Source organism: Parasteatoda tepidariorum, chromosome 5 (assembly GCF_043381705.1).
Source record: "Parasteatoda tepidariorum isolate YZ-2023 chromosome 5, CAS_Ptep_4.0, whole genome shotgun sequence".
In the NCBI taxonomy this organism is placed as follows: domain Eukaryota; kingdom Metazoa; phylum Arthropoda; class Arachnida; order Araneae; family Theridiidae; genus Parasteatoda; species Parasteatoda tepidariorum.
Genome location: NC_092208.1, coordinates 80,298,321 through 80,326,158, shown reverse-complemented (window position 1 = coordinate 80,326,158; position 27,838 = coordinate 80,298,321). Strand labels below are relative to the sequence as shown.

The 27,838-nt window shown below is 28.1% G+C and overlaps 1 protein-coding gene across 1 annotated transcript in view; it reads left to right on the top strand.

Annotated features, from left to right (window-relative positions):
- LOC107452785 (AT hook containing transcription factor 1 homolog) overlaps window positions 1-27,838 on the top strand; it is a gene marked incomplete at its 5' end in the record, with an annotated part of 71,551 nt that overhangs the window by 10,827 nt on the left and 32,886 nt on the right. Inside the window, 16 exon segments of the mRNA XM_043042445.2 lie at window positions 2,287-2,428; window positions 4,297-4,381; window positions 6,747-6,834; window positions 7,736-7,797; window positions 8,082-8,204; window positions 8,383-8,473; window positions 10,932-11,021; window positions 11,119-11,259; window positions 16,017-16,215; window positions 17,870-18,191; window positions 20,481-20,674; window positions 22,347-22,441; window positions 22,990-23,171; window positions 24,107-24,260; window positions 25,356-25,476; window positions 27,045-27,110. Coding sequence (XP_042898379.2) covers window positions 2,287-2,428; window positions 4,297-4,381; window positions 6,747-6,834; window positions 7,736-7,797; window positions 8,082-8,204; window positions 8,383-8,473; window positions 10,932-11,021; window positions 11,119-11,259; window positions 16,017-16,215; window positions 17,870-18,191; window positions 20,481-20,674; window positions 22,347-22,441; window positions 22,990-23,171; window positions 24,107-24,260; window positions 25,356-25,476; window positions 27,045-27,110 — 2,155 coding nt within the window.

The following is a 27,838-nucleotide window of genomic DNA, read 5'->3' as shown; positions in this document are numbered from 1 at the left end:
CCATGATTTAAATAATATGTGGAATAAAAATAAAATTTTCATGCAAAGCAATTATCCTCTACATTTGGAATTGGAAAATAAATGTGCATATTCTGCCATAGTAGTAGTGTTTGGTTTCATAATTGGTCACTTTTTGCTCGGTTTTAAAGTTTTTCCCAGCACTGTATTGCAAAAGAATTAATCCAAAACCTGATTGTAGACTCATGACTAAAATTTTACTTGTTAAAAATAATTAATTATTGTGATTTTTTTTCTCAAAATGTTTCTTTATTCTATGATTCACTTATTTAAAAGTAGAATTTTAATTCTGTCTTAACTATGCGTTCTTTTGACTCATCCACTTTTTTTGAGTAGACAATACCATAAGAAATCTACAATTGGAAGAATAGTTAAAATGGGTGACAAATAGTCTTTTTCCAGGGTTCCCATGGGTCAGGGAGAACAGGGAAAACCTGGAATTGTCAGGGAATTTTATTTGAACTCCAAAAATCAGGCAATGGTCAGGGAAAGCTACAATGTTTTTTACAAAAACTTGGAATATTCCTATATTATACCTGAAAAATGGCCTGTCTTAAAATTGTCTGTAAAACTAATCAGTTATTAATATTAGAGTTAAATAATTCTTACATCTATTACAATTATTTGTTGTAAAAATTTCACATTTTAGTCAAACTGAAATGTTCACATCCTCTTTTAATAATAGTTTTTTACACAGAACATCTAATATTTCACGTAACAAATAAAAGAATCAAGGCTTTCTGATAAAAATATGGTTTCAATTTTCATTGAAATTTACCTGGAAAAGTCAGGGAATTTTTTTTCTGCAAATTGGGTGGGAACCGTGTTTTTATTACTCAACCATAAAATAAGAATTTTTTATTACTCAACCATAAAAAGCATAATTCTATGATCAAATGTTTATCAGGGTATAAATTTTAGTTTTAAAAAGTTGCTAGTTAGGCTGAAATTTTCACTCACCATTTTGTCACGAAAAATATGAACTATTTCTTTATTGTGAAGAGATATAAAGAACTTTTTGGTGATTAAAACTAGAAAGGACTGCAGAAAAGTTTAAACATAATATTTATTGCAATATGTTTTTATTCATATAATATAATTTTAAGTTAAATTAAAATATTAAATTTAAAATACAATTTCTATGCGGTTTTTGTGGTTTCAGAAAACATCCACGTAATATTACAACAAAAAAAAGATATCAGAAATATTCCCATATGTTTAAGAGGAATTACTACATTAATAATTTAAAATTTTAAGTCTGGAAAAAGTGAAATCATGTAAACCGGAAATAAACCATAAAGTTTCAAATGCTGTATTCTATTTTTCAAATGCTAACTAATCATGGCAATGTTACTTCCCCATTTAGTATTTTTGCCATATTTTGTTTCGATTTTGATATTTTGAAAGAAGAAAAATCTGTTCTCAGTATACATGAACTCACTTTTCCTTAAGCTTATATTTTTAAATTATTAATGTAGATAAATACTTATATATAATGTAATTATATTTTTAGATTATTAATGCAGAATTAATTTGTCGTGAAAATTTTCTCTTGCAATATAGCATCTACTTAACACTTCATGATCCTTTACTGCTGTATTTCAGCTGGACCTTAAAATAACCCCTCACCATTCGCCATATGGCAAGTCAACAAAAAGTGGCGACTTAAATTAAATAAACAGACAATTACTTTTTCCCATATTTTTTTCTTTCGAAAATCATTTAATAATAAAAATACAGTGCACCAAAAAAAAGGACCACCCTGAGTAATTTTTTATCTAATTTTTGGATCTTCAGGTTCTAGGGCTAAATTTTAATACTTTGAGGGGGGGGGTCTCAAATATGCTAATTAAGTTGTGCAGTTATGAAATCAGCCACAAAAAACATATTTCTCTGAATATACGTACCTTTATTTTTGACCAATTTGCATTTCTGACCCCTAAAATATAGGGTTGACAACAATCTGGGAAATGTGGTTTTCATAGATCGTGAGAGTCTCGTTAGTGATCTAAAATGTGGACCCCTTAATGTTAATTTCACTTTTTGCATATTTTGCCATATTCCAAATAATCTTAAAAAAATTTAATACCAAATATGCAATATAGTTATATATAAATTTTCTAACAACAGCAATGTTTTGTTTACATTTTTTGAATAATTTTGTTATGGGAAAAACTTCATTTGTCATAGCTTTAAAATTTATTTCGAGTCTAAAAGTATATATAATGTTTATACATACTTTTGTTCTGAAAAGGAATTATTTAATAGGTTGTGAAGCAGCAGAGGAAATGAGCTTGTGCTTCATTACCTGGGAAGTATGGAACCAAATTGGAAGTTATCCATCATCCTATCATTTTGCTGTGTTTGATTTAAATCAATGGTATCAAGCTCAAATGCCATGCAGTTTTAGGTAACAAACAACTGCTTTTAATTTTTTTTGAATAAATATTTATTAATTTTACATATTTATTATTTTAATTTCTTTTAAGTTTTTATCAAAACCAGCACTATTAAAAAATATTTTCTTCAATTTTTTGTTATAAAAGTTTTGTTAAATTTTGTTTAAAGCTAGCTGTTTACTTCATTTATTTAAAAGCAACAAAATATTTTTTTTAACTGTAACTTCATGTGATATGTTTGCTATACAATATGTCTATTTTGCAACACATAGCTTTTGGTGCCTGCTCCAAATTTCTTCAAATTTTGGCAAGTTTAACGCTAACTGTTGTTAATCATTTAACTGTTGATTTTTCGATCAATTTAATTTATAATTTTAACATGATGTCATTCTTTATATAATAATTCTTTTATCAATATTTTAAATATTCCTTTCAGAAAATTGAACTACAATGAAAAATTAAAAATTTTAAAGAATAGTAAAATACACTTCACAATTTTTACGAACTTGAAGAACATTTTTGCTCAATGTAGTTTGTTCATTTTACTTTAAATGCAAATTAGAATTTTTCAATTTCTAAATATATATTTTATATGAATTTTTATTTTGATGGAAAATGACAAAAAATATTGTTGGTACTGCATTAAAACTCATTTTGCATTGAAATGGAAATTTTGTTTTAAAAACATTTGCATTCTTCACGAAATTGTTTATTTATAGTAAAAAGAGAGAATATTTGCACTCTTGTTTTAAGATGAAAATAGAAAGTATAGGCTAAGTTTAAATACAAATTTGGCGATGATAAATTTTTTAACAGCATTTATTTTGAATGCAGATATTTACACAATCTCAGCTCAAATAGTTTAGCGTTAACGTTTATCTATTAGGAGGTTATAAGCATAACAACTTAGTTAAGTAATAAATTGCTGCTAACGTATTTGCATAATTAATTGACCCTAATTGGTCAGAGCATCTTTCTATACCAGTTATAAAAAATTAACTAAATATTAAAACAGAAAATTAAAAGAGGTCTTGCCAGAATGCCATAAACTTGCTACATTGCTTTGGCGGGAAAATGACCCATTACTTGTATACTAAGGTAGTTGGTAATGAAGTGTAATAAACTATTGGTTCCGGCAATACATTGTACATTGTGTCTCATAAAAAAGGAATATAAGTCCAAGAAAAAATATTATGAAATTTTTACAGCTTATATTTTTTTTTGTTCACTTTGTTTTATTCAATAAAAATAATGTCCAATACTCATGTGTACTGTAGTGCTCTAAATTAATTTTGAAAATGTCTCAATATATAATGGATATAACATTTAAGAAAAAATCTTGTTAGATTAATTACTCAAATTCAGTGTTATTTGTGTGTGGCAATGGAGAAAATTAAGAGTGAGACTATGCGTTGTAAAAAGAGATAAAAACCATTCTGTGTGTATAATTTTTTTTTCCATGCTGTTTTGTGATCATTCTTGGTCAATTAAAATGTCCAATACTCGTGAGTACTGTTGTATCCCAAAATTAAATCTGAAAATGTCTCCATAATGGTTAAAACATTTAATAATAGTAAATTTTAAAGATATTTTGTAAGATTAATTACTTAAATTTGTCAATATTCTATAAAGCAGTACTATCTGTGTGTAGCAATCTAAACAGCTAAGTGCAGGACTGCATAGCGAGAAAAGATTACGGTTAGGTAAGAACTTACCTGCATTCTGTACCAAGTCTTAAGTAGGAATACTCATCTAGACTTAGGTTGTCTGTGCTTTAGGAGTTAATATGTATTTGCTTAATTATATTTTGTACAAATGTAATGATATTTTTACTGAACATTTATTTCTAATTATTGTAATGATTTCCATTTGTATTCAGGTGTGACCCTTCCTCCTTAAGTCCATATATTGGTATATTTTCTCTTGAAGAAACCAAAAGAGTTCTGGGTAAAAAAGAGCTTCTAGTGAGTAATGTTTAATATATTTTTAAATTTTTATTACTTGTGACTGTTTATTGTACATTTATTTATAAAGGGTATCCTAACAAGAGCAGAAAATTTAACTTTTTAAATAAACACAGCCAAATTTTAATGTCACAAACTTCTATAAAATGAATTCCAATTAAAAAAAAAATTTTTTTCTTGACCAATTTAATGTATCATTTCTTGAAATCCAAATAAAGAAAGAAATTTCTACAGTTGAATTCATATTTTTTATTCTTGATTGTAAGTTTAAATATATGTGTATAGATACCTGCTCATAAAATAGGAAAGAACTTTGCAATTTTGGTGGATCCAAAAGAAACTGATTTTTAAGAGAAAGTAATTATTGTTAACAAAAATATTTCAGTAAGGGGTGATTGTGTGAAATCAAAAATATTAAGAAAAAGGTCCAGGCATCTGAAGCTATATTAAATAAAGAAAATGACAAAATGGTGAAATTTTAACAAAACCTAAAATCAAATGAGAAAACAGCATTACTGACAGTGTTAAAAATATATATTTTTTAAAAGTAAATATATGTTATGCAACTTTTGAACCACCAGTACAGTTATCATTTTGTTATTTTGACTAAATTGAAAAAAATTTGTTTCTCAATATCCAAATTTTCAATGGCATGAAATCTTAAGTGTCTCCCTTCTTATTTTAATATTGAGGTTCAACTGTCGTTTTTTTTTTTATCTTTCTATTTTAATATGATAATTTTTATTTAATGATACAGTGAAACAGTTATTTCATAATTTTGTGTATGAAACCACATAAAAAAATATGACAAAAGATCTATAAGCATATAGTGCGTAGCCTTTTTGAAAAGTGCTTATTTTCGTTTTTAAAAGCCATTGAAGATTTTCATTGGATGTTTTTAAAAAGTGCTTAATTTTCCCTTTTCCAAAATGAGATTTTTTTCTTTACCATATCAATTTTTGCCACGAATTATGCAAAATGCGCGTTTTTCACATTGGTTATTCAATGTTTTCACAATTCATTTCGGCATACCATCTGTTTGTAGCATATTTAAGCACCAAACATTTTAAATGTTTGATGAAATACATGCAGTCTGTGTGTGCGTAGACTGAGCTAGATTCGGTGGGAAGGACTCTTGCATTCTCATGAGCAACTTTGCTGTATTTTGCTAAAGATTCTCAGTTTTAGGCTTCATTATCTGCCATCTGAAATCGAGTTGAAAAATCTCTTGAATTTTTACTAACAACGGGGACCAACTAGACATTACCAATTTTTTCACCTAAAAGCAAAGGAAAATTTTATTTCTCTTGTTAATTTCATTGTTGGTAAAGCACCATTGTCTTCGTCACTTGCAAGCCAATGACTTTCTCACACTCTTTATAGATCAGTACCATAATCCTCGAACTTTGGGACTGTTCACTAATTACATATTATCCTGTATCCTTATCCTGTGCAAACTTGTTCCTCAGTCGTGACTGGTTGAACCAACTTGGCATGTCTTTATCTCTTTACTTATGCCATTTGGTGTTTGGTTATTGAGGAAGATTCTTGTTTTAGGGAACCAAAACTATAGTATGTCCATTTCTGAAATTTATTTGTTCTGTATTCACATTGTTTTTCACTTAAGTATAGATTGGTGTTCAAAATATTAAGAAGAAAAAAAAGTATGAAGAAATGGAAAAAAAAAATCTAATGTAACTTTAAAAATTATAATTTTCATTTGTTGTATATCTAATAATATGCTGTTTTATTTTTAATGCATGTATTTTAATTACATCCATTTAGTTTTATTATGAATAGTTTTATTATGGATAATGTAACAAGCAAATTGGTTTTCTGTCTTTACTGTTCATTTATATCTATACTATTCATTAATGCTTGATTTTAATTAACAAAATTTCATTTATTCAGTCATTAATTTGTTATAATTGAATAACATTATTAATTATTTTATTTAGAAGTATTAAGTATTTTATTTGCTGTTAAATATTATTATTACCTTTTATCAATTGTTAAATCGTTTTACACAGACATGCTGTTCCATACATGATTGATGTAGACTTTAAGATTAAATAGAAAGTTTAAACTTCCTGCACTTGTTTGGTTACATTGTACTTTGTAATAGATTAAATAATTGCTATGTTTTCAATTGTTAAATAATTGCTATGTTTTCAATTGTTAAATAATTGCTATGTTTTCAATAATTGCTATGTTTCTGTTGTTTCTGCCAACTGTTTTCGCTGAGTTAATAATTTAAATTTTTTTTTTTAAATTCTCTGAAAACTGCTTTATTAAATGTCAGGAAAATCTAGTTGTATACTTGTTGTCATACTATGTAATGTTTTATTATTACTTGTTTATGTAGGGTGTATTCACTGTTCCCCAAAGCATAAAAAAATTTAAATCCCTGCAAGTGTCAGAAGAATTTTTCTATCCTTCTTCCTTAGGATTCCGTAAGTATTAGTTTTTTTGCAAACTCTTCCCAAATTTTTTCATGACTGTCATCTCTACTTGATTTTTTGAGTTCTTCATGGGTTCCTGGTTGAATATTAATTTTTAAGCTTTTCTTTTTTTAATGTTTTAATATTTATTTTTATTTAAACCCCTATTTTCAAATTATTAAAGAATATTTTGAAACTATCTCAGTTTAATTCAAAATAAATTCAAAAATGTATAAAATAATTTTCTATTTTTAAAAAAAAAATTCCTGAAATTGTGAAAGTCCTTATCATTTTAGTATGTTTACTCAATTAATTGCTTGTTTGAGTATATAAATAAATACTGCTGCTAAATAATGGAGTAAGCATACAAAAATGTTTAAAATAAAATACAAAATGTGCAAAATAAATACAAAAATGTAGAAAATTCATAAAATTGTGAAATTCCTTATCATTTTAATATATTTACATAATTTATTACTTGCTTGAGTATATAAATAAGTTTTTAAGCTTTTCTTTTTTTAATGTTAACTTATTTTTTTATTCAAAACTCTGTTTTCAAATTATGGAAAGGTAGATTAAAACTATCTCAGTTTTATTCAAAGTAAATACTGAAATGAAATAAACATAATTAAAGCATTTTATATTATAAAGTCCATTATCAATCATAAATAGAAAATATTGTACTTAATTTAAATTTTTGGTTCTAAAAGTCCCAAATTTTTCTGTGTCTAAAATATTTTAAGTCTTACATATTTATTAGCATAAAATTTATATTGTTTGTTAAAATTTACTAGGTTTTTTTTTTCTTTGTGTTAGCAGCTATGTTCTTTATTTTATTTTCATGTATTATTTATTTATCTTAATAAAAAGGTATCTTTCTTGTAAGTTGTCTAATTTTCTCTTATCTTTCCAGAGACCCTTAGTTTCTCTCATCATGGGTTATGTAAAACTACTTATTTTGGCTTTCAAAAGCATGTAAGTATTTTTTTCTACAAAGAATTGACTGTTTTATCATTATATATGATTTAATAAATATTATAATGCATGGTTTATTTTTGACATTAAAAAAAAAAAAAAACTCTGATAAAGCATCTTTTTAAATTATCCAATTTTACAGCATGCCTTATTCTTTAAATGCCTGTTTTATAATTTGATCACACCTTTAATTTCTTTTGATTGGACTTGAGTTTTTCTAACCACAGTATTTTTTGTTAACCGATATAAATATAAACTTGGACATAATTCACTGTTTATTTTAGCTTTTGTTTGAAATGGCTGATCTTGGTCCCAAAGTTTTGATAAGTCCTAAAGAGGTGTTCTCTTCTCTAGTTAAATGTGGCTTGGTGTCTGATACTCATGGAGGAATAGATAAGACTCCTTTAGTATGCAAATTCTTTTATTGCTCTTATCAGTATTTATGTGTACAAATGCAGATTTTGAAAATTTAACTTTTTTATTTTATAGTTTATTATATTATGCCATTTTATGAGTTTATTTTAATTTAAGAGTTTCAATAATTATTGTACACATTGTATTTGTGATTTTTTTTGTTTGTTTCAGGTTTCACAAAGAGAGTCAATATTGCAACTTGCTTTAGAATATCACTTGCCATTTTTCTTCATCAAATGCCTTAAAGAATGGCGATACAGTGGTTGGTTCTATTTTGTTCATTTAAACTAATGTTTGATCATATTTTTAGTGCTTATTCGTGTCATTATAAATTGCGGATACACTTTGACTTGTTTCATTTAAGCTGAAGGTTCCCCTTATATTGGTTAAGAAAAATAATTAATATAGTCCGTGCATGTAAATAGGGCATAAAAGAGAAAATGAAGAAAAAATTCAGTTAAACTTGTTCAGGACGTTTCCATTTAAAATGTTTTTCCTTTTGAATAATAGTTTGTCATATGTAGCTAGAGGCGTTTATTTATTATGACTTGTTCAAAAGCACACAGAGCAACAGTTCATAATTGGGAAGCACCTCTATTGGCGTATGAGGACGTTTCCAGGCATAAGTTCCTATGCAACAACCAAAAATAGACTAAAAATGTCATTTAAATCAAACTAGCATGGAGTGAAAAACCAATAGCAGGTTTAAAATCAGTGAGGTGATAATATTCAAGATCTAATGAAATATCTCATACAACAGAAAACAGAAAGAAAAAAAAATTCTCTAGAATTATTAATAGATTTTTTTTAAACTAACACTTCTTCAATGGCGCAACAGCCCTGGATGGGGACTGGTCTTCTTTAGAATTCCGTTCCATCATGTCCTGTTCTTGGTTAAGTTTTTCCAATTTGTTGTTACAATAGTTTTGAGATCTTTCCTGGGTACCAGGTGGTTTGGCCTCGAAGATTTTCTTAGTTTTTTGATTATCATCCTATCCTATTAGGCATCCTGCCCTTTTAAACCTTTTTAACTGGAGCCTTTTTACAGCAATAAATTTAATACAGCAATAATTTATGGATTTCAGAAATTTTTTTTTCCATCAATAATTGTCGCATTTCATTATTTCAAATTTTTTTCTTTTTAATGGCGGGCACTTGGGGTTTGTCCCATTGTCCACAGAAATGCCAGAACTTCTACTCTCTTCTCGTTACCCAGTGAGTACCTGTGGCGAAGCCACGGCGGTGGAGCAGCGTCTCCCACGTCATACAACCACAAACCCGTTTATAGGGCGGAACATAGAACACAGAGAAAGAAAGAAACATCCATGCCCTGAGCAGGATTCAAACCCGCGGCCAATGGCTCTGCAATCAGACACGCTAACCACTCGGCCACCTGGTCGGCATTTCAAATATACTTCTCAATACTTTTCTTTCAAATCTAGCAAGCAGCTCTTTATCCTTTTAGGTCATTGTTCATGTTTTGGAGGCATATGTAGGGATGGGGCTTATCAAAGTTATGTAAAGGAGTTTTTTTGTTTTGTTTTTGGTGAATATTGTATTTTAAATATTTTTGTAGACCAAAGAAAACATCTGTTGATGACTCTGTTCTGAGTCACTGGCATTGTGTTCATACCAGTGCCTAAATGCTTGAAGCTATTAACAACATCTAACCTTTATTTTCCTATTTTAAAATAAAGATTGTTGAAACTGGTACATGATCACAAAAAAAACTTTGATACCTCTTTAAAAAATATTTTCTAAAACTACAGAAATTTCGCAATAATTATTAAAATAAATAAATAAAACATTTTAATTTTAGAGCTTAGTACTATAGCTCATTCCAAATATCTGATAATCTGCAATTAACTCCTTATTATCATTGTCAAAATTAATTGTTCTTCATTTAAATTGCTTTTCAAAAAAAAATTGCATTTTATTTAGGATTAGTATATTATCACTGAAGGTCTGTTATTTCATATGGTAATGGCTGTACCCTATTACGGTATGATATGTGTTGACAACACAGATGCACTCAAAAACAATTTGTAAAGTATATTAAGCAAAAAGTTGTATAATTCGTGGAAATCATGGAGCTTAATGGCTATAGCATTAATACTGGAACTACTAAAATTGTCATTAATAAGCCTAAATGTATTTTTAACTTTTTCAAATTATTTTTAATTTCAACAATTTGTTTTGCATTTACAGTTTTTCCAACAAGCTTTCTAACTTCCATAATAAGTTTGTTTATTTATTTTTAGTTGTTATGAAAATAGGACTTATACTTGAAGTGACCAAAAGTTCAAGTTTACCAGTCATAAGTATCTTAGAGCTATTTTTTCTTAATTAGGATTTCAAAATTGCCCCAAAACAAAATTTATTTTGGAAATAACTAAAGTTCTCTACCAATGAGATGATTGAAAGCAAACAAATACTTATATATGCTAAAATCAAACTATACCCTAAATAAAGTATTTTTTCCATTTCAGTGTTGTATAAATTGTGTCTAAAACATTTCGACGGAATCTATAAATCTAGTACTTTTTTTCAATGCAAAATTTAGATTATAAAATGTATTTTTTACTGCTTCTTTTGCTTTTAAAAGTGACATTGCAAAATTAAAAAAATTAATTCTTAAAAAGATAGTTTTATTTGATTTGAAGTTTTCATGTAATATTTCTTATGACTGTTTTATATTATTCATTATTTGTTTCCTGTAGATTCCGTTCACGAGTTTTGCACATCAAAAGGTCTGTTGAATTGGGGATGGAAAAAAGTATTGGTCATCAAAAACTCGATAGATCGCTTGTGTAAGTTTGTTTCTTTGAAGTGTTTATTTTAAATACTTATAAATTATCAATATTATACAGTTTTTCAAATTCTTTTTTAAAACCAATTTAATTATAGGTGGGACACTCTTCAATTGTTCTGGTATAGACGTTGATAAAAGAGCATTGAAGTCATTATATGCATATAGAAGGCAGTTTTATTTGATAGATAATATTATATCTGGATATCAAAGGCATGTAACTCCAAGAACAGAACAAGGTGAGAGAGTTTGTATGTTATAAGACTTACATTTATAAACTATGATTTAAGGAAAAGATATTTCCTAACTTCTGAAAGGCTTTTATTAAAGTCATTGAATAACTAATAATCTTCAGCATTTAGTCTAAGTAATCATTCCTTGAGATTCAGGTTAATAGACAAAAATAATGAATGATTTTAGCCGAAGAAAATTTAGAGCAACCTTTTAGATTTAAAGGATATTGTGCAGTGAAAGAGTGTTTATTAATACCTTGATTTCTTAGCTATCTTTCATTTTTGTATAATTTAACTTATGCTTGAAGTACAAAAATTAGTAGTCATAGCCCCAGAAGCTGAAAGTGCCTAAAACGGTGACGTATGTCGCAGAACAAATGTAGTCCTGCAGAACAATTTGTATCTTGAATAAGTGACAGCGTTTTGCTGCGAATCCCCCCTCTCCGCCCACTTGCCTCCAGTAGTCTTGCAGAACAATCCCAATCCAATGCTTGCAGAACATTTGTATACATTAATAAGTCCTGTTGCAGAACATTCGAAAATATTCTGCTTATGGGGTCACAGACATTAAAGGCTGAAACAAGCAACTTTCATCCTACAATGTTTGGTCAGGAGTCTGAGGTCCTTCTGTTTGAGGGTGACTACTTGGTGAACTTTGAGAATAAACTGTCAATAATAAAGATCCAGTAATCTTCATTCATAAAAACTCTTCAAGAAATGCTTAAATAAGCTATAATGCAGATTTCACATTGGCTGATATAGCGAATTACACAGGCATTAGTTAGTTTTGGGCATTTAAATAACAACTTCAGCTATGACGCTAATTTTGGTGATAATAACCTCTGATGATTCAATGAATGTCGGGTAAAAAATAAGTTTTAGAAGTTGGAGGAAAAAAATCTTGACCTGACAGATTAAGAGATCTAGGTCAATAGACAAGTCCATTGCAGCTATTCCATATGTTTTGATAAAGCAACTGCCAGATAGTTTTACCAAGTATACTTTCTGTCATGAATGGCTATTTATTTGTTGATGCCTCATTGTTTTTTTTGTGGCTAATTCTATCACCTCTTATGATCTAATATCTAGTGCAGTGTTTGTCAAACTTATGACTTTTGTGTACCCTTTCTAAATTTTTCATAACGCTGTGTACCACTAATAAAAAAATTAATGTATTTTTTTAAAAATATGTTTCTTTTCTTTCTTTTTTTTGTACAGAGTTTTGTTAATAAGTTTATTTGCATCAGTGAGAAGGATGATATTGTTTTTGCTGTGATAACAGTTCATTGTAATTCAGTTCTCTTGTGGTCAAGTTTAATCTGAGATGCGATTCCACATCCAATAATCTATTCATTTTTTCGACTTAATGTCCACGAATGCTGAAAAAGCGACTTCACATAAATATGAAGTTGGAAAAAGCAAAATATATTTCAAAACTTTTTCTGTTAAAACTGGATACATATTTTGCCTTTGCAGCCAAAATGATGTTAAAGTACACTCCTCATATTTATTTTTCAAGAATCTGTCTGAAGCCAATTCCAATAATTGCTCTTCTTCAGCATGCAACAATCCTCCTGGCATGGATGTTGTATTAATATAAATGGATACCTTATACATTCAGTATCTCTTTTTAAATCGGGGAAATAGTTTTTCAAGTTCACCAGCAAACTCCAAATGCTGTGTTATGCATTTCAGAGTATCAGCATCAATTTTAGTAGCGGAACTTGTTATAAACTCATGAAGATAGGGAAACGAATCTATTTCTTCATTACTTTACCATAAATTTAATTTTGCGATGGCAGCATTTACTTTATCAAAGCACATGAAACAATATACTTTCGTCACCTTGTAAAGATAAATTCAAACAATTTAAAACTAATAAAAATGTCAGCTAAATATGACAGTTTTCTGAGCCACTGAAAGTCATATAAACAACTCTTTAGTTCAAAATTATCTTTAAGGAAATTATCATGTCTTAATTTAAATAGTCTGCGCAAAATTTTTCTTCATGATAGCCAACAAACATCCGTATGAAAAAGAAGCTGGGTATGATTGCTTCCCATTTTTTTTGCACATTACCCAAAGAAGTCATGAATTCAAAGGACGAGTTTTGATAAAGTTAACTATTTTCATTCTTCTTTCATCCAGAACTTTCTGTAGATCGGCAGGCATTTTTAATTGTGGCCAAAGCCTTTCTGTGTATGCAACAATGTGTGTATATGACATTTGGCGCAACATTTTTAATTTTTGCAATAAGTCCTTTATAGGGCCGGGATAGCCTGGTCGGTAGGGCGCTGGGCCCATATCCAAGAGGTCGTGGGTTCAATCCTCGCCGGCCGAAGACTCCCCGTGTAGTAAATGGTGACTGATGCACGTTAAATCTGTCGAGTCTCAAAGTCCTCCATGTTCCCACAACAAATCAATACCTCTGGGGGTACTGATCCAGGAGTTTCCTTGTCTTCTGGATTGGTTCAAAATTGCAAGGCTACGGAGTTGAACATTAGTAGTCGTAAACCCATGAAATTGGGTCGGCTGTTCAACGACGGTTATAAAATAAAATAAGTCCTTTATAAATTCTGACCATATGTTTTGCTCCATCTGTGCTTATTCCTACACATCTCCTGATGTGTGACCTAATAAAGGCTGACAAATAAAAAGTCATCATGAATTTCTTGATATTTTTCGTATCTAACAAACGCTATAAGATTTGATAACTTCACAATATAAGTGGACTCATTGACTTGTAATGCTTAATAACGACTTTGAGAAACGTTAGATAATAACATCTGTTTCACATTATTCGACATATCAGTGATTCGTCGGTGAACTATATTATTTGAGAGAGAAGCGTGATCAAAAGCTTGTTTCGCTTTTTCTCCTATCACTATTTTGGCCATTATCTTGGCTGCTGGCTTGATTAAAATTTGACCAATGGTTTCCGCTGCACTGCATTTCGCAATTAATAACGACACACGATAAGAAGCTTCTAATATTGTTTTAGTGTCTCCTGTCAAAACCGGCATAACTTTTTGAGATTGATTCAAATCCTTAAGTTTATTTTCAAAAAAATCTATCGATTTATCTTTGTACTTATGGTTTGTTTCAAAATGGCACTTTAAGTTGGACGGTTTCTTGCTTTTGTTTGTCAGTTTTTCAGGACAAATGACGCAAAGTGGAATAGGCTCATTTTCATCTCCAGTTCATAAGAATCCGAACTGAAGATATTATTTGTCATACTTGCAGATTTTCTGCACAGATTCTTTCAGTTAATTGCTACTATCATCATTACCTGTTGCAGATACTAACCAGCGATCCATATTCAATGTTACGGATAAAAATAATAAAACTAAGTCGCATTTATTACAAACCTTTACTATAAAAAAATTTCACAAAAGTTAAAAATCACAACTGGCTGTTGACACCACTAATTATTAACTGTTAACTCTGCAAAAGATAGCCAATAGAAAAATACGTAATCGTAAATGTTCATGACTTGCTTTGTTTTTCAATAAATTTTTTTGAAACTTTCGTTTGTTACCAGATATTTTGCATAAGAACGCATACCATCGCTAAACTGTTCCTGTACCCTTGAGGTTACGCATACCACACTTTGGGAAACACTGATCTAATGAATGGATTATTATGTATTGATGCAATCTTAATGGTTCGAGGTATCAACCTTAACTGCGCTAGTTAATTTATGTAAATAATATTGTATGCTACAAAATAAGACACCAAAATGAATTTGAAAATAACTTTTTTTTCAACGAGTTTGAGTTTTTGGCTTAAAATATAGGGGGCAGTCGAAATATGATCATAATAATTTAAGCCAGTGAGAGTCAAAAGTTTATGCCCTTTGATGTTAGCTTCACTTTTTCACTCTGAATATTATCAAAAGATTTGAATTTTCATTTTTTAAAAGCTGTTTAACTGATTCTGTTCAGTCTTTATGTTTTAGCATTTATAATTACATTGTTAAAGATGATATAATTTGTATATTTTTTTTGCTGTAATTAAAATAAAAAATAAAAAAACTATAAAAATTAATTTTATGACAATGTAACTATTCATGCTAGAAATTAAGTTTCTGACTAGCTTTTATTTAATTTACTTAAATGCATAAAATCGAGCACATGTAACAGTCACAAAGAAATACACTATTGCAAATAATGATAATTAAATTTAATGTAAACATTTACTGTTTTTAGAGAAATGGATACAACCTAGCGATTCGGCAACTGGAGATGAACGAACTATATTGTCGCTATATTCAGCAAATAGTTTAGTCAGAGTGATTGCCTTGGCAATTCATACTGAAAATAGAACCGTCATTATACAAGCAAAAATTTTCTTCAGATAATTCTTTGGAACTAGTTTTATAAGAAAGTTTCAAATTATTTATTTCAACTAGTTCCAGAGATATGAGTAAATTAATAAAAGTGAAATTAACACTAAAGGGGCACAAAACTTCACCCACTTTCCATTTGCATCATATTTTCTAGATTATGGCTACTCCGATATTTTAAGAGTGCAATTAGATATTTTAAGAGAGCAATTTGCAATTTTGTTTGCCTACTTCTCAAGAATTCATATAACTAAACTAAATTTGTATTGAATTTTTTAATTCAATACAATTTTTTTACTGATATTTTTTTAATTGTTTAATTTCTTATCTATTTTTAATTTTTTACTGCTTTTTCTTTTCTTTTTCTTTTTTTAAGAAAAAGAAAACTTTAAACCAGTCAATATATTTATTTCCTTAGGCATACAAGATTTACATTGCAGAAGAGAAGCACTTTCATGCATTAATTTATACTTACAAGTTTTGTTGTGGTTGCGATCTGTTCACGTTCTTCCAGAAGTGAATGAGGATAATGCAACATCTTCAAATGTTATCTATCGATTTGACGAAATAAACAAATCTTATTCCTGTAGAAGATCAGCTTTACAAGCTTTGAATAGGTGAATTCTTTGTTGTTATTATTAGTTTTTTTATCACTTTAATGAAGAAATAAACTAAAATTATTAATGCAAAATATCAATTTCACATTTATTGAATGAAGATTGAGATTTTGTGTTATCAAACATTTTTTTAAAATTTTATCTAACTCTGCTTACCATGCGTGTTATTGAGTACAATTCCTAAAGTTTTTTTGTTTTTATAAATAAAAGCTTATTTACATATTTTTTTAGTGTAAATAAAAATAACTATTTTTAAAACTTTTCTTTCCAGTTCATTTTTTTGTATTAGAACTTAAATATTTTTCTAATGTATTGGCGATTCTGCTTTAACAAACATTTCATTTAATGAAGCAAATTGCCTGCGCCCCTTGATTCTTGTTACTTACTAGTTTGACTGTTCGTAGAGAGTAATGATATTTTTTTACTATCTCATCCTTAATGTACAGCTTTGAGTGAAACTAACTCTAATTAACATTGTCTGTAAAATATATCTTCATGCGAATTTATTGATGTTAATCAATCCATCTTCCACTGTGGATATATTGTATTAACTTAGTGGGTATTGCTGGCTCTCTTTATAGTAAATTTTCTTTCGACTACATAAGTAATTTAAAATATAGAAAAAGTGTGTTAATTAATCCTACCAAAAATTTTTACAATTTTATTATTTTGGAAAACGATTTTCAGCATTTGAAACTTTATTGTTTACTCTAGGTTAACTTGAACTTAATTTATATTTTAATTGATCAATGGTGGGGAAACAGAATTTGCCATGAAAAGGCTCTCCAATGGAACATAGCAGACCTGTGCATGAATGCGTGTACGGCATTCTCGGAAAATTTGTCACCATCGCAAAATTTTTTTACTACTACTAGAAATAACTATTTAGAAAAAATATATATTCCTATTCGAAAGAAAATTTGTCTTTTTTGGATTCTGGTTTAGAAAAAAATTTATTCCAACCAATGCAAACGAGATTTAAAATTACGTTCAAGATTTAAAATCACGCATCTCAATTCCTATTTCCGTGGTTTAAAAGCCACTATTATAATTTGTGTTCAAGTGACTTAAAAATTATATATCGGAATTAGTATTCACACTATTTTGAAATTAAAAATTGAGATCCGTATTCACACGATTTTAAAATCAAAGATTGAGATTCGTATTTACACAAATTTAAATGTCCAGATTCCTATTTTTTACTAAAACATTGATAACATCCTGTGGATAAATGCTTCCTTTTTTGCCTTTTCTTGCTCAAATTTCAGGTATTTTTCAATTAAGTTTTTTTGCACATGACATTTTTGGATTTCTGTTTTCAGTTTTTCCGTTACGGTGGTATTGATCATTGTAGAATTCTATAAAAATTAAACATTTTTAAAAAAATCCATTATTTTTCAAATGAGTTTCGTCAAAATGAGATGGTGACAAAAAAGTTGAAACTATTTACAAAGAGTTAATCAATGTGTACAGAAAGTTTTTTAATTGAGATTTTGTGTTCACAGAACGTTTTTCATTTTATCTAAGCCTGGTACGTAGTATTCTCTTAAGACTTTTTACTAGTACAAAAGAAAAGGTACAAAAAAAAGGTAGGTACGAAAAAAAAGTCATTAAGTAACTATTAAATCTTTATTTTTAATAATTTTATTTTTAGTACAATTGGTGCTACAGATGTACTCATGATTGATGGAATTGTCAAAGAAGTTGGTGTAAGTGGCATTTGGCAGGAAAAAAATGGAACAGGAATATACCCACCTCCGAGCATCTATGCAGCATTAAACACCTATTTACTGCATGGAGTTGATACCAACTGGAAACATGCTATTATCTATTATCTACTGCTTGATCTTAAAAGCTCTGCTGAAAACACTCAGTTCGAAGCAGAAGTTAAAAAGTTCCCAGTAATATTCAATATGCCGAAATCTATAGTGAAATTAGTTAAAGCATTTTGGTACTTAGATCGTAAAGATTGTAATGTAAGTATGTTTATGTTAGTTTTATTATTGTTATTTTGTATCAAAAATGATAGTTGATATTATCAAAGTATCAAGTTTTATATCAAAACTGAAAATGAATTTTCTCCTATTTTAATTCTTTTCTCTTAACGATGTATATTCCTGGGTTTATGAAACTGCTTTTACAAAGTCCTAGGATTCCATATAGTTTTTTGAAGGGTTCTGTAAAGAAAACCAAAATTTCTCAGTGCTGTAATAAATATTTTCAAAAATAAAATACTCCAAACTATATCCTGATTTTTTTTTTTTAAATAATAAATAATTGAAGTGGTGGTGCACTTTCAGTAAGTTTTGGTACAGATCTAAATTGTCTTTCATTTATTTTTATAGAAAAATATTTAAAAGTTATGCAATTTTGAAAATATTATGTTTGGGTTTCTCTAATTTTAATCATAATATAATTTGAATGTTTTATTTATTATTGTTGTTGTTTTTCTTTCTTCCTTTCTTTTTTTTAGACACTATGACACTTGTTTAGCTATATTTTGTTCTAAGTGAAGTAGTACAAACATAACTTTAAAAAAATATATTATTAATAATGTGACAAAAAATTCCTTTAAATTGAAACAACAAAATAAATATGTTAATTGCTTTAAAAAGATTCTGAACAAATTACTTGTTCTACAGCTAAAAAGTGCATATCAGGGGGGGCAGGCTTAATTAAAGAGTTTTAGAATCGCTGGTTCATTTGAAAAAGTGAATAAGGAAAAACAATGTATGTAGATGAATGCAATATATTACCATTAATGTGTACTGTCATATGAAAATCTCATGATAGTGTAATGAAATGTATAAAAAATTATTTAAAAAATAAATACAAAATCTTTAAGTGTTCACATTTCCTGTTTAATACAAATACTAAGGTATTGACAACTTTACCTACCTTCTGTACCCCTAATTTGTCATTCATTAGCATTAAATATAGTTTCTCTCTGTTCACTCATTTTGAGCAATTGAATAATTTTGTACACTTGGTTGTCTGTATTATTTATTTAGAACTAGTTTTCTATTACAATTAAAAGTAAATATTCTATATGTTTATGCATGATCATGAAAGTTCATGTTAGCATTATGAGAAGTCACCAGCAAATTGAAAAGCAAATTTTAAAAAAAGAAAAAAAACTGAAAATTTCATTTAAAAATTCAAAACTTAACTTAAAGTTGTATTTAACAAAAATATTACTGATGTCAAACATTTCCTGTTACTTGTTATCAAAAGAATCTGAATATCGGAAATAAACCGTTTAACTATAAATTTCTAAAATATTGTGAGACATATCTGCCTAATAATTTTTTTTTTTTTAAAAATCTATAATTTTGTGTTGTTTTTTATTATTATTCAAGTAAATAGTAGATTTAATTTCATAACAGTAATTAGCATTGTTTAAAAAAAAGGCAGGTTAAAAGTAACAAAGAGAGGATTCTACCATTATTGCTATTAAAATATGAAAATAATAATAATAAAAAAACTTGAGTTCCTTTTCTCTCTTTCTCTCCTTTTTATAGATATTTTCCTAGAAAAACAATTTCTTTTGATCCAAAGGAAGATAGTGTGTACTTTGGGCTACACATAAAGTTTAACAATGTTTATAAAGCACATATAAATGGCAAAAAAATGGGCATATTCAGTATAAACAAGAACTCTCCTTTGTGTTGGAACACAAAATGACAGTATAAAATACGAAGCAAACAAATTACATTAAAGAAAAAGGTGATTTGACCAATAGAGTAATCGGGAAAAAAAAGCTGGAACAAGATAATGAAAACACAAGACAAACTGCAGTAAAGAAACAAGTTGTTTAACCATTAGGGTACAAAAAACAACCTGTCTTGTTCAAGCTTTTTTTTCTTGCTCTAACTGTTAAGCTGCTTTTTCTTCTTATTGCATCTTGTTTGTCTCGAATTTTTCCGTCAAATTTAGTTTTAAGAATGAGGAAGATTCTTGTTTATTGAACGAGAATTATAATGCGTCCTTTTTTTGTACATTATTTGTGTTTTATTCACATTGTTTAGACTATTCTATTTATTTTGAATTGTTAATTGAAAGAAATGCATTTAACTTTTTACAATTCATGTGACTCTATTAGCAGCATTTTGAAGTTTTTTTAACAGTAACATTTTATAATTTAGCTATCAAATATCATTTGCACTATTTACACAAAAAAATCAAAATGTGCATAAATTTTATATTATTACCGTCTTTCTTTTTGCCATATACAAAAGTTTTAATAACAACCTTTGTAATTTAAGGATGCTATTAGAAAGATATTTGATCCGGCTGTAAAGTCTTCAGATATTTTAATGTGGCATCATCACAGAATTATAAAATCGTGTCTTTATTATCGAAATCCTGAGAAGGCTTTGAAATACATCAATCATGTGACACCACCTCAAAATACGATTGAAGATATGAGACTATACCTATCTGTTTTGCTTGCATGTGGGTAAGAAATGTTAATTATTTTTGCTTGCTGCAGAGTTCCCTTGTGTTAGCAAAGACATGGGGAAATTTGTTAGTGACATCATGAGAAAGAAAGTGGCATCACGGGAAAGAATTTGCTAGTATGTTGGCAACAAAAAAAGTTCGAAATTGCATAGCTGATCTAACTGTTTGAAAATATCTTATTTTATAATAGTATTTTATATGAGGTTTGAAATAAATAATTCTTATGTGTTTTGAAAAGTGCCGTTAAAAAAAAAGCCCATACCATTGCTTAAATTTCTCTCACTTGGCTCGTATTGTTGGATATGTAATAAATTCTTGTGTTTTCTTTTGTTGTCACTGACTTTGTAGACTGTGTTTCACGTGAAATTAAAGTATGAACACCTTTTTGCTGATTGTTTTTGTTGCACAATGCATTACTATTATATGATCTTCCACAATAGGGAAAACTACCCAAAAGAAATAGGTTTCTTCGATCCCAGATGTAGGAAATAAATTGAACTTTTCTTTTAAAAAAGAAATATCATGTTTAATACATGATATTTCTTTTACAAGTTGTTTAATACATAATTTTTCAATAATTAAAAACTGAAATAGAATAATTGAAAAAACAATTGATTGAATTTTTTTAGGAAAATCAAATAACTTAATGTATGCAATGTAGCAGATTACGCAGTAAATTGAAAATAAAATGCTCATAATTTATTTAGATATAAATATGCATATTTATTTGGGAAAAATAATAAGTTATTTTGAATGTGTTATAATAGCTTTTGTTGGCTATAATTTTCTGCATTAAGCTGAAATAAAAATATATGAAAATAGTAATTTTGTTTTAAGAAAATATGAAAATGAAATATGAAATGAAATTTTGTGAATTGAAATGAGATGAAATATGAATTTGTTTAAATAAGAACTATTGTTCGAATATTTATTGCTGAATTTTATTGGTCACTTTTAGTTTTTTTCCAGTTCTACCATTTCTNAGGTTATTTTATAAGTTATTTTATGAAATAACTTAATGTATGCAATGTAACAAATTATGCAGTAAATTGAAAATAAAATGCTCATAATTTATTTAGATATAAATAAGCTTATTTATTTGGGAAAAATAATAAGTTATATTGAATGTGTTATAATAGCTTTTGTAGGCTATAATTTTCTGCATTAAGCTGAAATAAAAATATATGAAAATAGTAATTTTGTTTTAAGAAAATGTGAAATATGAATTGAAATATGAAATGAAATTTTGTGAATTGAAATGAGATGAAATATGAATTTGTTTAAATTTGAACTATTCTTCGAATATTTATTGCTGAATTTTATTGGTCACTTTTAGTTTTTTTCCAGTTTCTACCATTTCTTCTGTTTTTTTCCAGCATTCTGGAAGAAATCTTAATCCTGGGACCCCATTATGCTGTTGTTTTAATTCATTGGTTATTTACTTTATTTGCCTACTCATAACCTAACTATATATGCTAAATACGCATGCATATCTCTTTTGTCTTGTATAATTTTATTTTTAAGCAATTATTAGAATTTTATTTTTTTCCAAAATTTATTTCTTGAAGGGGGATTGGGAAAATTTTCATGTAAAAATTTTATAAAACTTGGTGTGTTATTTTTGATGAAATTAAATTCAAATCATAAAAATATCTTTAACAAATTTTTAGTGCTATTACACAAGCCTTTGAATACCAAAGGAAGAAGCAAAACCAAGGATATGGAAATGACTTGATGAAACATCTATTTCTTGGATGCCAAGAAAGTATGAATCTTTTTCAATTATAAAAATAAAAGTATTCATTCATAATGCTAAATTGGGGTATTTAAGCCATAAATTACAATTTCTTTTGGATGATCTTTACTTGCCTCCAAACTGCTAAGGAGTTTAATCGCAAGATCTTCTATTGATCTTTTTTTTTTTTAATCTTGTTAAACTTATTATATTGCACTTAGATTCAGCTTACCTTTTTTTATTCTTACTAACAGTCCAATATTCACACAGTTAAGAATGCCTTAAAGTCCTATAACTGCTTTCCCGCAGTTAAAAATGTAATTTTATGACTGAAAATTAATTTACTTTATGCTTGTATGAAATCATGTTGTTAGTTACATGCCTAACTTGTTTAAGGGGTCTCTAAACCATTAATTCTTTCCAATTTATTATATGGCAAACAGTTTAATTTTGTAGTAGAAATTCAATGTTCTACTGCATTTTTCACGTAGGTGTGAAAAGTATTTTTAACTTTCTTCTTTTCTTTAAAGGTTTACTTAAGTGTGGTAAGCATTAATTTGTTTCTTTTTTATTTATAGTGGGAAAAATGAGAGAATTGATGTATCTGCCTTTAAACAACCTGGAATCTTCAACACTAGTGCAATTTCTTTCTGAAAGTGAAAGTGCTAGGGAGCAAGAAACACTTGTCATCTACCAGCTATTACATTGTAAATTATTTGAAGCAGAAAAAAATAATGAAAAACTTTCTCTCTTACTTATGGTTTGTATTATTGTTAAAAAAATTTTTTAAATGTAAATATACTATTTTATTACGTTGTAATTTGGAATAACTGGCCATAGAACAGAGAGAAATTTATCAATATAGCAAAATCAGGGAATTTAACTAAAAGTTCCAAAATAGTCAGGAAAAATGAATAAATTTATGTTTAAGGTGCGTAGAAGTCCTTTTCATTTTCCATGAAAATTGGTTTTATAATAATTTTAAAAATTTTTTTTTTTTTAAAAATGAATAATTTATGTGTAAGGCTATAATTTATGTGTAAAGTTCTATATTTCTTTTCTGTGAGAATTGGTCTCATAATAATTTTTTTTTTTTAAATAGTTTATTTTTAAATTCAATGTCTTGTGTAAGTGCTTTGTAATGTATTATATGTATGAGAAGACGATATTTCTTATAATTAATAATAAAATTTATGTCACAGATTTTGCAGAAGTCAGGGAAATTCGATAAATGACTATTTGCGACCTAATTAAATAAGTATTTCTTTAATTTTTTTTATATTAAAGTGAAGTGAGGAGTATAAGATTTTGGATAAATGAAATGTATGCAGCTGAATTATAAGTGTGTTTGCAACTGTAATGATTGAAATCTGTGTGACTAAAAAACTTTTTTCCCTTCCTTAACATTAATGAAATAAGGCAGCGGTTTCCAAATGGCCTTGCGTGGAACCCTAAGGTTTTGTGGAAGGTTCACAAGGGTTCTGAGAGTTGGGACTTTTTTTTTTAACAGTTGTGATTTTCCAAACCTGTAATTAAATTTATATCTGATTAATTGCCCATTATTTATTCAATATTTTTGTGATTTTTATGAAATTATTTAATAAGAATGCTTGTAAAGATAACATTTAAGTTTACAACATTTTAGTTTACACTTAGATTTTCTCTTTTTTTCACAATTCTAACTAATTTTTATAGAAAAAGAGTCACAGTCCATCAGAAGCTCTTATCAGAGAACGTTCTGCAGACAGGAATGCTTTAGTTGAATGTCTGTTGGCAGGGGTATCAAAAACAGAAAGAAACCTAGTCAATGAAATAAACAGACTTCCACTTGAAGCTCCAAAAAGAGAAGGTAATTATCATTGTGGTAAAAACTAGGTAATTTTCAATTGATCAGATAATTTACTCCAAATGTTTTTTTTCTTCATGGTAATCATATGACTATTTTAATTTAGTAATTATGTTACAGATTTTAGTAATATGTGAAACCTAAATAAAGAAAAATGCCATCAAAACTGCTAAAATTGTATACTTAGGAGCACATGATAATGGTAAAATCTAATACTGTAATAAGAATTAAAGTATTATTTATCTAATTTTAATGAAATTATAATTATTAAAATTCAAGAAAACTGCTTAAAAATGCAATGAGGTGTTCTGTAAATACCACCTTTACTATATATTTTTAGAATCCTTATCAAAAAAGAATACACATTAAGGATTACAAATTAATATTTAAGAGAGGAAAAACTAAAAATGCTATCAAAATCTGACAAATTACAGTATATGAATTTGGATGTAATGAAAAAGTCAGATTGTGGCAGGAAACAAGGAAGTTGATCAACAATTATTAGAGATACCTTCAATTGTCGATCTCCAATTTAACCTTTTAAGTTTATTACATTCTCCTATCTCTACTGTTATTCATATTTCAATCAATGGCGTTTTTGTTTTCTTCTTGCCTAAACATCAGCTTGCATTCCTAATGTGAATGCTTTTTTGCTTTTGTTTTTATTTTTTATAATTAAAAAGAAAACATCTTAAAGGTAGTTTTTACTGAACACACTATATATTTCTGCTGAATGGTTTTGGTTTGTCAAATTTTTGAGGAATGCAATTTTAATTCATTTAAAATGTTAATCTTAGTTCCTGAAGAAATATCATCGGAAATTCTGCAGATAAGTTACTAATGAATAATTCCAAATTCAATTTAGAAAATGAATTTACTCCTGAAATATAATACATGATAAGGCTGCAAGTTATCTTGTCCTATTGAGTTTTTGAAAAAAAAAATGGTTGCAATGCAATAATACAATTAAGAAGTAACAATAAAGCAATCAATCATTAGTCAAGTGTCCATTGTACTTTTCACCTGTGTTACTAGAATATTTTACTTTTACAGAAATTTAAACAATAGATAACCTTCTTCCTATGAACTCTATTTCAGAATATATCCAACCATTATCTGTGTCAGTTAGATCTAAAACAATGAGAACAGAGTCCTACTCAGATTTCTTGAGATCACTAATAACTAAAATGCCTTCATCAGAACACCCTAAAACTCCAAGGTAATTTGTTATGATAATGAATCATTATTGATTTTGGAATTTGTTATTTTTGATTTGCATTTTTCTTTTTAGCATAAGTGAGATTTAAATGTATAATAAATACATATTGTGATGTAATTAAGTTCTAACAGTAAGAAGCTTAGGAAACTTTTTTAGAATATTGTTAAATTGTTATAAAATCTTTATTTATATGTTACGATATTTGAAATTTTGAAACTACCTAAGAAACCTCATTTCTATCAAATGAATGTTTTTTGTCTCTATTGACAAATGTTAAAAGAAATGTTATGTGAAAAGTGAAATGAATTTTCAATTTAGAAGTAACAACCTTCTATTTTACAATATGTTTTTACTTCACTAATGCTTGTTAACTTTATTTTTTTGATCCGTATAATAAGTAACTTAAGTTTAAGGTGAACAGTTATTGTTACTATGTTGTATTATAAAAAAAAGTATTAATTCACTTTTATTGATTGATACTGTAGTAAAAATCTTATTAATCTAATAAAGTCTTATTAATCTAGTCTACCCTGATAAAGTCTTATCTGTTAATCCAGAGTCTAATGAATTTAATCTGTGAAACTAAAGTAATGCAATAACAAGTTTTGAGATTATTTAATTTTAATGTAACATTCTGTTTATATTCAAGAAAATATTGATCATGTAGCTATCGTGAGATGTTGGTAAATAAAGCAAGCAAAGAGTGGAGCCTCCTAGTTACTTTATAAAATGCTATTTTGTTATTTTAAACCAAATAAGTCATTTAATACAAAAGGAATTTTATCAATGTTTTAAGATTGTGATAATTTTTCACACATACTTCTTAAATGATGGCACAATGCTACAGATTTTGCAGCTTTTCATACATAATGTATGACATTCTAGACTCAAGTTAAACTCATTTTCACTAGAAAATAATATTTCAGCTAAAGAGGAATATGAATTCTCCATAATTTAAATTTCTTTTTAGTTTGGAGTTTCTTTTTCCTTGATGTTGAATAAATGCTAGTGACTATTTTACTGATTTTTCTATGGCCAATTTATGGTCAAATCAATTCTATGGTTCAATTTCTATTTCACGATTAATTTCCTTTGATGGTCAATTTACAGAAATAAGGTTTTATTTTATGTAATATCCATATTTCACTGTACTCAAAATCATCTGTTCCCTGTAGGGGTTGAGACTAAGTCATCAATATCCAGTCCATCTCCTGCTGCAACATAAAATTATATGTAAAACTCTATTTTTGTATACATTATAGTGTAATGTTGAGCTGTAATATTTTAGAAGGCATATTTTTCTAATTAATTATTAAAACTGCTTTCCTATAAAATCATGTATATTAAAACATTCTTACATTTTTAGTTTATTCTACCTTCATTCAAATGATTTGTCAATCTTGCATTCTTATTACTTAAGCTAGACTAAAACGTACATTTTGAAACTGAATGATAGAGTTTTATATGAAGAACTAAGCCTTCACAGTTGTCATGAGATATTAACCATTTTATAATTGAGCAAGTTTATTAGTAATTATTTTTAGTATAATTGTTTTATTTTTATTTAGATCTGGATCTGCTTTTGAAAATCTTCCGTTCCTTCGTCCAGTTAATACTCCTGAGAGAAGTGTTAAGTATGTAATCTACTTCAAAATCGGAAGAATATATTTATAACAATATATATATATGTATATATATATGTATATATATATATACAGACGTGCCAACTCTCCCGCATTTTGCGGGAGTCTCCCGAATTTTGAGTTATTCTCCCGCCCTCCGGAATTGATTTGAAAAACTCCCGAATTTTACTGCGATCGACGGCCAAACTCAAAATTACCTAATTTTTCCGCGAGTGCGAAGGTAAGTTTTTCTTTCAGCTTGAATTCCATCCCCTCTTATCAAACTACCATCTGCCTGAAGCGTAGCTGAACATGCTTTATTTTCCCCCCTCTTCAACGTTACCTCTTAACACTCCTATTTCACCCGCCCCCTTACACTGGGGGCGGGTGAAATCTTCCTCTTCTTTCGTGTGGAGTTGAATGCAATGACGTCACATGTCGTTATCGAGTGACGTCCGTTCAGGAGTGGGGAAACTCGTACTCTCGATAGTTGGAATTGATATTGTATCTTGCTGTTTTTATAGTTTTTAATGCGTATTTTTCCACGGTTGGCAACAAGCTCGTAAACTAGCAACGTGATATCAATTATTCGTTTAGTCTTCGTATATTTAAAAAAAAAAAATTTTTTTTTTCAGGATGTCTTAAGTCGAAACGGAAGTATGGATCAATTTCAACAAATCATGTACCAATGACTTTAGCAAGACTTAATTGCGGAGAGCTAAGTCTGCAACTCTTTTTTT